The sequence below is a fragment of the Ischnura elegans genome, chromosome 6 (genome assembly GCF_921293095.1).
Source record: "Ischnura elegans chromosome 6, ioIscEleg1.1, whole genome shotgun sequence".
In the NCBI taxonomy this organism is placed as follows: domain Eukaryota; kingdom Metazoa; phylum Arthropoda; class Insecta; order Odonata; family Coenagrionidae; genus Ischnura; species Ischnura elegans.
Window position 1 is genome coordinate 70133565 of NC_060251.1, and position 12543 is coordinate 70146107.

At 39.5% G+C, this 12543-nt stretch overlaps 1 protein-coding gene across 1 annotated transcript in view; it reads right to left on the reverse strand.

The window, feature by feature from the left end:
* The window catches only part of LOC124161384 (zinc finger protein 2-like), a 37835-nt gene extending 26165 nt beyond the window's left edge, over positions 1–11670 (reverse strand). The window contains exon 1 of the mRNA XM_046537700.1: positions 11551–11670. Coding sequence (XP_046393656.1) covers positions 11551–11670 — 120 coding nt within the window. The remainder of the gene's footprint in view (positions 1–11550) is intronic.
* Positions 11671–12543: the final 873 nt, after the last annotated feature.

The window sequence follows — 12543 nt, forward strand, 5'->3', positions numbered from 1 at the left end:
CTCCTCTTCTTTCTCTTACTTTTTATCTCAAATAAATATGAAATTGAAAAAAGAAACCTTTAATTATATTTTCCCCTTCGCAGTAAAAATGACCAGTTGCCGCTTGCAATGCATCCGTAGCTATCGACTCGTAATACGTTCAAATTTAAACTGCCTCAACTTTACTGAAATATCGAATGAATGCCTCAATCGATTCTTGTTCTCTTCGCAGAGCTTTGCAGTCGTTAAGTAAGAGTCGAGTGTAACAGTCGACTGCTAGAGAAGTCAGCTTTGACATGTTACCCCAATTTAATAGGCTGGCATCGACTGCCCAATGGGTCCCGTCCGTATTCCGCACAATTAATGACCGTAAAAAGAGTGGAAAAAAGGTCTCCTAATCTCTACGTCAATATGCCGCTAATGACCAGTAGCTGGTTGCTCTTTTTGTGAAAAGAAAACTCGGGAAGTGCGAATACTAAGTAAGAAAAACAGGGTACTTTCCCCTCTTAAGATCTTAGATTACGCTGCCGGTATTAACTTCATTTGCCAAATATTAAATCTTCTGCCGGTTAAGGTAGGTTTCTACGGAGTACTTAAGAGGACTTACTCCTGTGTCTATTTTCCTCTAATTCGCTTCTAAAATAGTTTAACTGCTGCACATGCTCAAGTGCGTGGCCTCGTACTTTAATCGTGAACCTCATAATCCTTTTCCGAGATTCTTTACACGTTTTTCATAAATTGCGGAATTAATTATTGATTTAATTTGAGTATTAATTACGAGATAAAGTCATTAAAAAGTATCATATTTGTATTATACCGCAAACGAAAGCGATTAAAACTTTTGCTTAGTTTTGGCACTAAGTTTTCCCCCATGGTGAAAATTATAGGTATTCGATATCTACTATTTGAGCATAGATGACATCGGACGGGACTAAAAATGTAATCAGTGGCGTAGCGTGGGGGATCTGGGGGTCGGAACCCCCTGAAATATAAAAACAGAATTACTTTGCTTCACCATAAAAGAAAACAAAATTTTGAAAAATCATGAATTTACAAAATATTTCTTTGAAAGAAGAAGTTTTTTCGATTATGACTAGTGTTAAAATTAGTTTAAAACCCTCTATTTAGTTCTTACCCTGTTTTTAAAAACATTCCCCCCTTGTTTTGGACCCCTTCCCCCAGCATAATTCCTAGCTACGTCACTGAATGTAATAAATATTATTCAAAATTATTTTTAATGAATTATCCAAAGTGAGGTCTTTGAGGGTTGCCTGAATTGACATCTTAATGAAACCATGAATTCGATGGATTTAGTCATCAGGACAGTCCAACAGCCTTCAGAGGCCGCTCGCCTGCGTTACTTTCGTTACTTCAGCTATACATTGGCCCCCCTATGTCCAAGAAATGAGTCGATTGGGTAAGGTATGTTTGTGGGGGTTGGAGAGGGAGGTGCCTCGTTTAGGAAGACTTTATACCATCCCGAATCTGATTTTCCACGCGACCAACATTCGAGCGGAAAATAGCGTTGACCCAACCGTCACCTGTCCACACGGATTACTCCGTTTTGTCGCACCTGCGACTTCACTTGGGTGCTGTCACATGCAGGTAAGAGCAAAATAGCTGGTTGAATTGAGGATCGGGAGCATTAAACATGCTTATGCTTATTCTTAAATTGCTTCGTCTGTTTGCATATTTCATCGATGGAACCTTCTAATTGATTTTAAACCACTTCTCACTGTCGGATCGGCTTAAAATCTTCAGTACAGATAAAAACTAGATTGCAATTTATTCTTACACTATTCATAGGCCTTCAAAGGCAGTATGAGCCACAATTTTAGACAAATAACATTGGAAGCGATGGTAAAACTTCAGGGTAAGTATGAATTATTTCATTATTCTTACTTCAGCAGGTGCTTGGTTACAACGTTTCACGCGTCTGCCCAGCGAACAGAAGAATTCAGGTTCCAATTCTGCATGAGTTGACTATTTTCCTAATTTTTTAAATGTTGTGTACAAGTTGACTTTACGCGGCTTTGCTATTTCAAAATTTATATGAAGCAGTTTTTTTTAGCCTGATAGGCTTCACTTTTTAATGATAAAATTATGAAAACTTTTTATAACCGCCGTATCTCCTATCCTAAATACTGCCGTTTATCTTTTTTTATTTCAAACTTATTTTAAATATAAAATCTCATTGGATTCTATATTTAAAATAACCTAACTCAGCCATAAATTGGTCTTCCACCAAAAAAGATGTTATATGAATACATTATTGCTTGATTATAATCCGAAATATTCTATACCTGTCGAGTCCAAATTGTAAAATTCCGGGGAATAAACGAATTTTTTACTGTATTCAAAACAAATTTCACCAACTTTCCCTGCCTAGGATTGAGTTATATCACAATGTGTCTGAATACCTAGTGACGGCAATGCAAAACCTGAATCACACCATCATTTTTTCCGTCCCTCAGAATGATAGCTCCAGCGATAGGTTTTCAGGGACCAAAAGAGTGATCCCTCGATCTATAAATTTTTGATTCACGCGGTCACCTTCACCGTCCCTTTTTCCATTGCTTATTCCACAAATATTACAAAAGAGGATCCTCAAGTCGGCCCCAAAAAGTTTAGTCACCCACCGCGCATCTAAATGGGTTTATTAAAGTCGCCACTCGTGTCGCTGACGGACAAAGTGATCCGAGTTTCACGGGGAAATAAGGAATAATAAGGGGTATAAACCGAAATTTATTCACACAATGACGTGATGCATAAAATTCATTACTTTTCAATGCTATTCCTCGCAATGAAAAACATTATAATTCAAATTATTGGAAAAACGTGGATCGCAATGCAGTCATCATAGCGCCGCGGAAAATTTTTGAAAGCCGATTAAAATGCAACAAAAAGGGAAACATAAATGAGACTTCTATAGGATGGAATTGGGCCTCCTCTATGCAGTCCCCTTGACTTATTCCGTCACTTTCCTTATTTGCAACTGTCATTCGATTAAAATCTCAGCGTGGTGTTAAAATAGCTCTCAGCGACCGTGCGTTCTGATTGGCTGAACGACGGTGCCAGCGATGTTTTCAGCGACGAAAAGAGGAACGTGAAAAAGGGATGGATTTCCATCCCTTTTTGGATGGCACGTGGAAAATGATTGTGTGAAATGGATATTTTTCCGTCATCATTTTAGCCACTAATATCACCTCATTATTAAGAGTATCCTCAAGTGGACCTCGATACGGTTGAGAATAAAATAAAATGGCAAATTTCCACACAATTTTAATTACATTATATACGTAGTGTCGAAACCGGGTCGGTATTTTGTAAATAAAATTGTGTGGAAATTTACCATTTTATTTTATTCTCATGGATATAAAACATTTCCACCAGATATCGCCGGACACTGTGAATTATGCTCTATACGGTTGTCACCCACCGCGCATTTGAATAGGTTTACAAAAGTCGCCACTCGCGTCGCTAATGGAAAAATTGATCCGTGTTTCACGGGGAAATAACGCATAATTAGGGACGGTAACCGAAAGTTTTATACGTGATGATGTAACTTATTGAATCCATAAGGTTTCAATGCTAATCCTCGCAATAAAAAAAATAAACTGCACAATAATGAAAAAAATGGATCGCATTGCACTCATCAGCGCGCCGCGGACAATTTAGAAAAACTATTAAAATACGACCGAAGTGGCAAATGAAATCAGCTTCTATGGGTTTGAATTGGGCCTCCTCCATGTAGTCTTCTTGGTGAAGGGGATAACCTGAACACCCTCTCGGGCATCTGCGAAGGCGGGAAATCGTCCTCTCCTGGCAATATCCTGGTCGCGAGTTCGCATTCCGCCTTGGAGAGTTTGCTACACAGAGCAAGTATGTATTGTGATTGTAAAACTTGTTTAGTCTAAGTCTCATGGGCGTAACCAGAATCAAAACTGGGGGGAAGGGAAACTAGCTGTGGTCGTTCAAGTTGTAACTTTTTTGCACAGAAAAGGTTAATGAAACCAAAATTTTAAGAATATTATTGACAGCAATTTATTAGTTTTTATAATTATTTGATTGAAAAAATATTGATTTTTATTTCAGCTCCCTGTCTTATACTAATATCATTTTTCTTCAAAATGAAAATTTGTTCATAATTTTAGTTTTGAACTAAATTTATTTTCGCTTCTAGGGGGGTTGTTTCCCCCCCCCCCCCTGCACCCCGCTGGGTACGCCCATGGTAAGACTAGACTGATTTGTCCTAATTTCGCAAGTGAAATAAATATGACCGGAGGAGACTCTCGGAAAGGACGAAAAAAATGGTCGTGTGATTCAGGCTCAACCATAGGCGGATCCAGGGGGCACGGGGGCACGTGCCCCACCAGACGCTGAAAAATATGAAAGATTTTTAATACGGTCCCATTATCATTGTGTTCGTTTTGTATTACGAGATATCCTTGTGCCCCTCCCCCCCCCCCGGAACAAAATCCTGGATACGGCCTTCCTCGTGAACCCCCCGCCCTCCCCACAAAGAAATCCTGGATCCGCCCCTGGGCTCAACCGTGCCCTGATGACGATGAACCTGCTCTTTTCTCGCTCTTGAAAAAAGCTTGAGGTGTTAGAATCGTCACATAATCGAGTTCCCCGCAAGGGGATGAGGAATAGTAGGCAGTCGCCGGATTCCGCGAAGAGATCACTCTATTTCGCTCTTCCAAAGCTTTCCGAAATGGGCGGTGAATGAATGGTATCATCCAATCGCCGCGGGGCGGCAGCACGTCTGTGGCAGCGGTCGTGATTGATGACCCGGAGACAAAACACGGCGGTATCCAAACAGCTTCTTTCAAACACGTCGCGTCGCCGCGTGTCGTCGCTAATGCTCTCAACATTTCCTCTTTCCCCTCTTGAATGCACTATGTCACCCGCGGAGCAATTTCCCATGGGATCAACCATTAGTCGGTGGCGGGATGAGGGGAAGTTAGGGATGGATTATCTTTCCCGTAATTTGCAATAATAGTAATAGTAACATTGAAATGAAAGAACGGTAGTTGCACCTTTATACAATTACTTAACATGTACGACGAGTTTCATTACTGATGGCTCTGTGAGCAGAAACGCATCGTACGTATTAAGGCCTGTTTACACGGTATATTAACACGAACGGGTTAATGTCTAAATGTATGAACGCGAGAGTGAACGCCAAAATGCACCGTGTAACCACCCAACTTGTGCGAATGCATGCACAGAAAATAGAACCTGTTCTAATTTGGTTCATGCATTCGTACATGTTCCGTTCCGGTCCACAAAAATCATTCACGCAAACGTTAATGTATCGTGTAAACAGGCCTTTAAATAATTGTGTAGAAGTGCGACTACCTCTCATTTCAATATGTCGAACTTCCACTATATCACGCCTGAATCGGTTGAACTTATTCATAATGGTAAAAATTTATTCCACTCATACCCACATCGGCGGATTTAGAGGGGGGAAAGGGGACACGTGCCTTCCCCAGACGATTTAAAAATAGGTGTTTTTTTTAAATACAAATGTTAATAAATTTTACATTTTAATATAAAAAGTTATAAATATTTACATATAATAGACTTTTATATGAAAATAAAGAGTATATTACGTAGAGTAACTGTTGCATGCAATTTTTAATCCCAAATATGAGAAGACCGTATGCCGTCCGACTTTGGTTCCTCCCCCCCCACCCCCCAGAAAAAAATCTTGTATCAGCTCTTGCATACAAAATTACAGTATACCCTTTACAAAAGCAGTGGAAAACCTCATATGAACATGTGTTGGGGATACATGCATGTTTTTCCAACAGAACTGGTGCTATCAATATGATACAAATTTTCTATACTTAATTTAATTCAGTGATTATTTTTATTTTATTCATCGTTTGTGCATTCAATTCTAGGAATCCAGTTATTTAACGTACAAAGAAAAAAACCACGCATCATAATTAACTTGCTTTCAGAAACAGAGTGATTACATTCACTCAAAATGCCACCTACGTGGTTCACGATTAAAGTACGTGGTGTATTTGAGCCTGTGCAGCAGTTAAACTATTTGATCACCGAACTAGAGGAAAATAGTCACAGCAGTAAGTGAAGAGTTAAAAAAGTTAAAAATGCGGCTGCAGTGAATTTAAAATTATTTGAAATCTAAAAAGAAATACAAAAAGATGAACGAGAAAAAAAATGTAAGCAAAGTTTCCGCTTCGGGGACTCAAATTATCAACAATCACCATCGCAGTTGCACGATTACTCCCCTAGGCCAACGCAATTGTGAGTTGAGAGAGTTTTATAATATGTAAAATTTTAACCAACAAAGAAAACCGGGGCAAGTACACAGTTAATGAACACGAAATAATCATTAAAGCCGAAATAAATTGAAACGGAATGATCGATTTGCAAGTAAAATCTCCCTCCGATTGCATATATGATCTATGAAGATCTTCACCAAATAACGAAATATTTTCGGCGAGTAACCAAGGAAAACCAAATTAGTTAGGGAAACTAAAATTCCTCGAGAAGCAGAAGTGGCGCCACAAACTTTGTCCTAAAAATTTTGAAAGTGACTGTAAGTACTTCATTTTTATGGAAAACTCCCTCTTTAAGATATGATATCTAATGGAGAAGGGGATTTTTCATTTGCATCATGTTTCTCGAGAGGGCGTGTATCCATGGAATCCAAGTGTATTCCATAACGTGTTCTTCCAATCCGTTGTCACAAATATTGAATTTATTGGCGATTGATTGACGTAGAATTCATTAAAGCTCAGAAATTCTTCCATTTAGACCCTATTCTCATTTAGATAAATCGAGTTGTATATGTTATCGGGAGCCGGCAAACAATGAAATGGTATCCTCACGCAATCGAGAACATATTAGGGCGATCTTGCGCAAACGCACTAGGTTAACAGAGTACATTCATCAAGGGTAAGTAGACAATATAAATATTAGGAGAGGGTGGAGAGGTTACTCCAGATTTTCCTTTGGGATGGGGTCTGAGAAGACAAAAATTGGCTTTGAATAGTTGAACACCTAAGAATGAAGTTTTGATTACTTCGCTCTCCTAAGTCAATCGATAACCGTCCACCTGCCTTTCCCAAAATAAAATTCGATACCGAAAGGTAATGTGAAACCATTTTAGAGGAGAACATGGGTCTCTTCCCTTTCTCCAAGTCCCAGGTAATGTAACCCAATACGGAAAGTAATTTGATACGTTTTTCGAAAGGAAAATTTAGATTCATTCCATCCAATTACACCTCTGCTAATGTAAACTAATACAGGAAGTAATCTGACACAATTTACAAATGGAAAATTGAGCTCCATCCTAACCACCTGCACCTTCGCTAACGTAACCCAACACAGAAAGGTAATCTGATAAAATTATCAAGTGAAAATGTAAGCGGAATGGGGACGAGGATCAACCGCGATTTTATTCGCATACACCACCTTTCAACAAACTGAATTCTTCGTCAAAACTTTCGCGCGTCATGATGAATAAAAACTTTTGGGCTATGTCGCCGCGTCAATTCTTGGCCCCAACGTTTCCCGACCGATGCTGGTCGCCTTCTCAAGAGATTCTTTAAAGAAGGTACTTGTTTGGGTAAGAAGGGAGGGTTTCCAATTGTTCTTACCACGAAAGAAAAGTTTTGGTTCATAAACGTAAGAAGGGCCTGGGAGAGTGGATAAGAAGAGATGTAGCATTCTTGCATATATTTCCCACAGTCTCTATTACACACCTAGATGTACCTTTCTTGCACATGACGGCAAGGGCGTACCCAGGATCATAACTGGGGGGGGGGGGGGGGGCAAGCCAAGTTGTAGCATTTTAGCATGTAAAAGGTGAATGAAACCAACATTTGAAGAAAATTATAAGAGCGCATTATTAGTTAATGAGATTATTTCCTTGTAAAAATAGTTTTATTTTAATTACATATCTTATACTAATAAATCATTTTTCGTGGGTTTAAAGAAAATTTATTGAATACTTTCGTTTCAATGCAGTACTGATTTTTCTTAAAGACTTTTGCGCTTTTTGCTTCTGGGGGGGCAGCTGCCCCCCCTTGCCCCTCGCTGGGTACGCCCATGCGTGACGGGAAACAATCATGACCGTGTCATGCAGTTGTAGTCTATCACATAAATAATTAATCATGCGTATTTAAATATAGTATATCAGGTTGTCCATTTTTAAATTGTCTAAACCAAAAATTGCATTTATTTTGGAGTCCACTGTGTTACTATATAAATTACTATAACTTACTGCTAAGGAGATATACACATGAAATAGAGGTAGGCAAACTAGAAGGGTCCAAATTGTCTCGTGAATTTGATGAATATTCCTGAAGTGTCCTGACAGGCGTGATCACCTCTCATCACTGACGTTATGCTCTGCATTGCAACCAAATCAATGTTTAGAGTTACATGTGGTAGTCCTCCTAAGGGCAATTATAAGGGAGATGGCCAAGTTCCCCTCGGAATGAGGGTCTATGAGGGCATACACCACTGGGCTTTGTGTGGATATAGTAATTTCATTATGGCATTGTGGCATGTAGATATCACTATTTGCAGCTGAAGAAAATTAAAATTTTGGTCATCTCATGAGTCTCGATAATTCTAATACTTTCTTAATTTAGAGAAATAAGTCTAGGTCCAACCCTATTCGATTTGAAAGTTCCGCGGTCGTACCGGCCATAGCCTTTTTGTTTATCTGGTTTATTTTTCATACTGAAGTAAGGTATTCAGTAGATAATTATCCTCACATATGTTTGGTTAACTTTCCCTTTGAATGAATGAATTAATTCTGGTACACATATTCTTTTTTTAATCCAAAGACCTAATGATAACAACTAGGGTGGGATAACTAAGCTGGGTATTTTTCGTATTTTGTTACCTATTCGATTCTATCGAAGTTCCGGAAGTGCGAGGTTATCGAGTGTTGCCGGTCCAGCGAGTTTACGTCGAGGAATTCGAAATCGAAGTTATGTTTGGTTTTTTTATACTGTTTATTATCATCGGGGAAGAGTTTCATCGCTATTAGTGATGGTGATGTATTTTAATAGAAACTTTTTGCTTCTGCAGTATAGTGCGTGAACTATCACTTTTGCAGGGACACGCGATTCCACGGAAAAGTGTGCTTAGGTCTTTGGTGTCATTTGTTACGTACCTACACGCACTATTATCGCATGCTAACTTCACACAGCAAAGTCGATGAAGTTGATCTCACAAAATTTGAGAGTAATCATTGTTCGCTTCGAGAAGTTATAGTGCAGTCATTTCATTGACACTGAGCCAGCAGTGGATGCGGTCCATACACCATGCAACATTTTCTGAATATTCCAGGGCATTGAGAGAGGTTCAAACCGTGAAGGTAAGTTTTTCAAGACATTTGAATGTTTATACAATGTTGTGTACATGGGCGTACCCAGCGAGGGGCAGAGGGGGCAGCTGCCCCCCCCCCCCCCCTAGAAGCAAAAATCGCAAGAGTCTTTAAGCAAAATCAGTACTGAATTGAAAAGAAAGTATTCAACTTATTTTCTTTACACCCATGAAAAATTATATGTATTAGTATAACATATGTTACTAAAATAAAACTATTTTTTCAAGGAAAGAACCTCACAAACTAATGAAGCACTGTTATAATTTTCTTAAAGTTTTGGTATCATTCACCTTTTCCATGCTAAAATGTCACCTTGCCCCCCCCTCCATGGCCATGGCTTGCCCCGCCCCCTAGTTATGATCCTGGGTATGCCCTTGGTTGTGTAGAATATCGCTGATAGACGTCTTATTTATTTGATGTTGTTGTTGAAGGCCTCATTGCAAATATTTGTGTAGTATGTTGGTTCATCCTTAACCAGTGCAAATATCGTGATGTCATTGATATTGCCATGTAAGCGCCAAGATAGTAACGGAACATAGTCAAATAGCATGGGCAAGCTCCCTTCACGAGCTCCTATCCGAACTTAGCAACTTCGCGACTGGGTCAGAGGCATAGTGGATTAACGGTTGCATTTCGCTTCACTCCGGGTCGTAGGCAGTGGTTTTCGTAAGCCCCTTTGCTGCAACAGAACCGAGTACTTACGATATAGGATGCTCCACTCCGATGATCCACCATGATTGTGGGCAATTCACATTGTGGTCCATTACATTGATTCAGTGAAATTTTTTAGAACTATTTTCTTTGAAAATTATTTGCCTGTAATTTTAGTCTTTTCTTATCTGCCCTCCTCTGGGTCCAATTATCCACATGGGCTCATTCAACATATTGGCAACAGAAAATGAAAGTGGCTTGATTGCTTTCTGAGGAATACTCTGATTTTGGCTGTAATTTTATATATTTAATATGTTGTATCAGTATTATTATTAGGTTATTTTACCAGTTACATTATGTCTAGCAGTGTAGACCCGTCCTGGTCTTCCGCCCCTCACACAGTCAAATTCCATCTTTATTACACAGTAAGACCCATGCCCTTTCATTCTATCCTTAAACCTGATTGTCTTCCTTCCACTTCCCTCTTACCATACATTCTTCTCTCTAGAGATTTCAGCATCTCCTTCACACTCAGTACTCACTTCATTCAAACCTTCTTCTTCCTCCGAATTTCCTGAAAAACTTTCTTCTCCTCCCCACCACGTCAAGCATATCCTCATTCCTTTTCCTGTTATTCCATTTCATCTTCACCAGTCTCCTCAATACCCACGCCTCAAATGATTCCAGTCTTGCCTTCTTCTGGGTCCATGTGCCACTTAGGTCACCAATTCACCAATTTATTGTCTTTGATTTTGAAAGAGTTGGAAAAACGAGACCTGTCCCAAGCAGCAATCAATATCCCAACAACATCTAGACAACATTGTCGGCATTAAAATATGACATTTGTGCATTATCCATGTCAGTGGCGTAACTAGGAATATACTTTGGGGGGATGAGGGGTCCTATTATCTGACCCCCCCCCAGGCAGTCACCAGTCTGTATTCAGTGACTTGTCTCACTGCCATGATATTATTAAATGATCTTTAACTTTAAGCAGATAAAATTATTATGTGTCAAAACTAGACAATAGTTTTATATATTTTTTTATTTCTCTGTGGCTTTGAGGGAAATCTTTCCCCTCATCCCCCCTATAGTTACGCCACTGATCCCTGTTAATCCAATTAACATTGTATGGATATCTGTCAAATAACCGAAGGACCCATCTAACAAAGTTGCGATAATGTCCAACACTGGACATGAAGGTCCATACTATGATATCCCTTAAATATCTTCACATCTATTGATTAGATAATGGGAGTGCTTATTATGGTTTTAGGTAGGGGCGAATCCAGGGTTTCTTTCCGGGGGGGAGGGGGCACAAGCTAGGCCGTATCCAGGATTTGTTCTGGGGGGGTACAAGGATACCTTGTAATACAAAACGAGCGCAATTATAATGGAACTGTAGGCGCGGGGCTTCTGTTGGGCTGGCACTCCAGAGGAATTATTGGCACAAGTCATTTAGTGATGGTATTTATTGACAACAACACACATTGCGTCGCGCACACGCCCTCCGACTTTTGCACATCAGTACCTACCGCCGACTGCCTGCTGCCTACGGCGTCATCCGCCGTCCTTTTCCCCTCGTGGCCACCAGCTTCCTGTAAGGTGCTGATGGCAGCATCGCTTCCCACACAGGCACTTCTCATAAGTGCCATGTATGGGGATCAGAATACCATTACCATCTGGTCTCACGTCCTTGCGAACATAAGTTGTTCCGCTTACAGAACCATATTAAAATTCTTGCATATTTTTTAAAGGGGGGGCACGTACCCCCCTAGATTGGCCTATGATTTTTGGTAATCCTCACATATGTATACAAAATATTAGTGCTCTTTAATTCTATACAGAAAATATGCTACCAGTGAATAGTGATGGGAATCACAATGTTTTAAATGTCACGGATATTACAACTTGGATATCTATGAAACGTTATTTTTACAACTTGTTGTATATGTTACAAATATGTAACTTTGTCAAAATAACTGTCATGTAATAGCAATGTTTTATGGATATGCCAACTTATTTTGATATCTGATGGATATTGTCTGCTGCTTTGATTATATATCTCTTTAAGGTTTTCGTGCCTATTTCTTCAGCTTCCATGACAAAAAATGGAAGGTGTTTAACCTTTTTCAGATAAATTGATGATGTCGTAAGCTCCTATGCTCCTACCTAAACTGCTGATTCACCACTTCCAAAATTCCTTTCCAGCCTTTTGTGGTTAATTTTTGTTAGTGGCTCCTTTCTTCCATAAAAAGTTTTCTCTTATTGTCCTCTTTATTTCACAAGCGAATTTAAGACTAGATAGTCGTCTCTTACAATTAACTTGTTTGACAATCACATACATCCATGCCCTGGATGGTGGTCAAACCACCCAGAAGGGATTTGAACCCTCGACCTCTAGTTAGCAGTCGGGGACTTTACCACTGCACCACCTAGGCTGGCTGAATGATGTCACCAAGTCTCACCATTGGCTCACCATTTATTTTTATTCTTAGTCTCATATCACTTAGTATCATTACTTCATA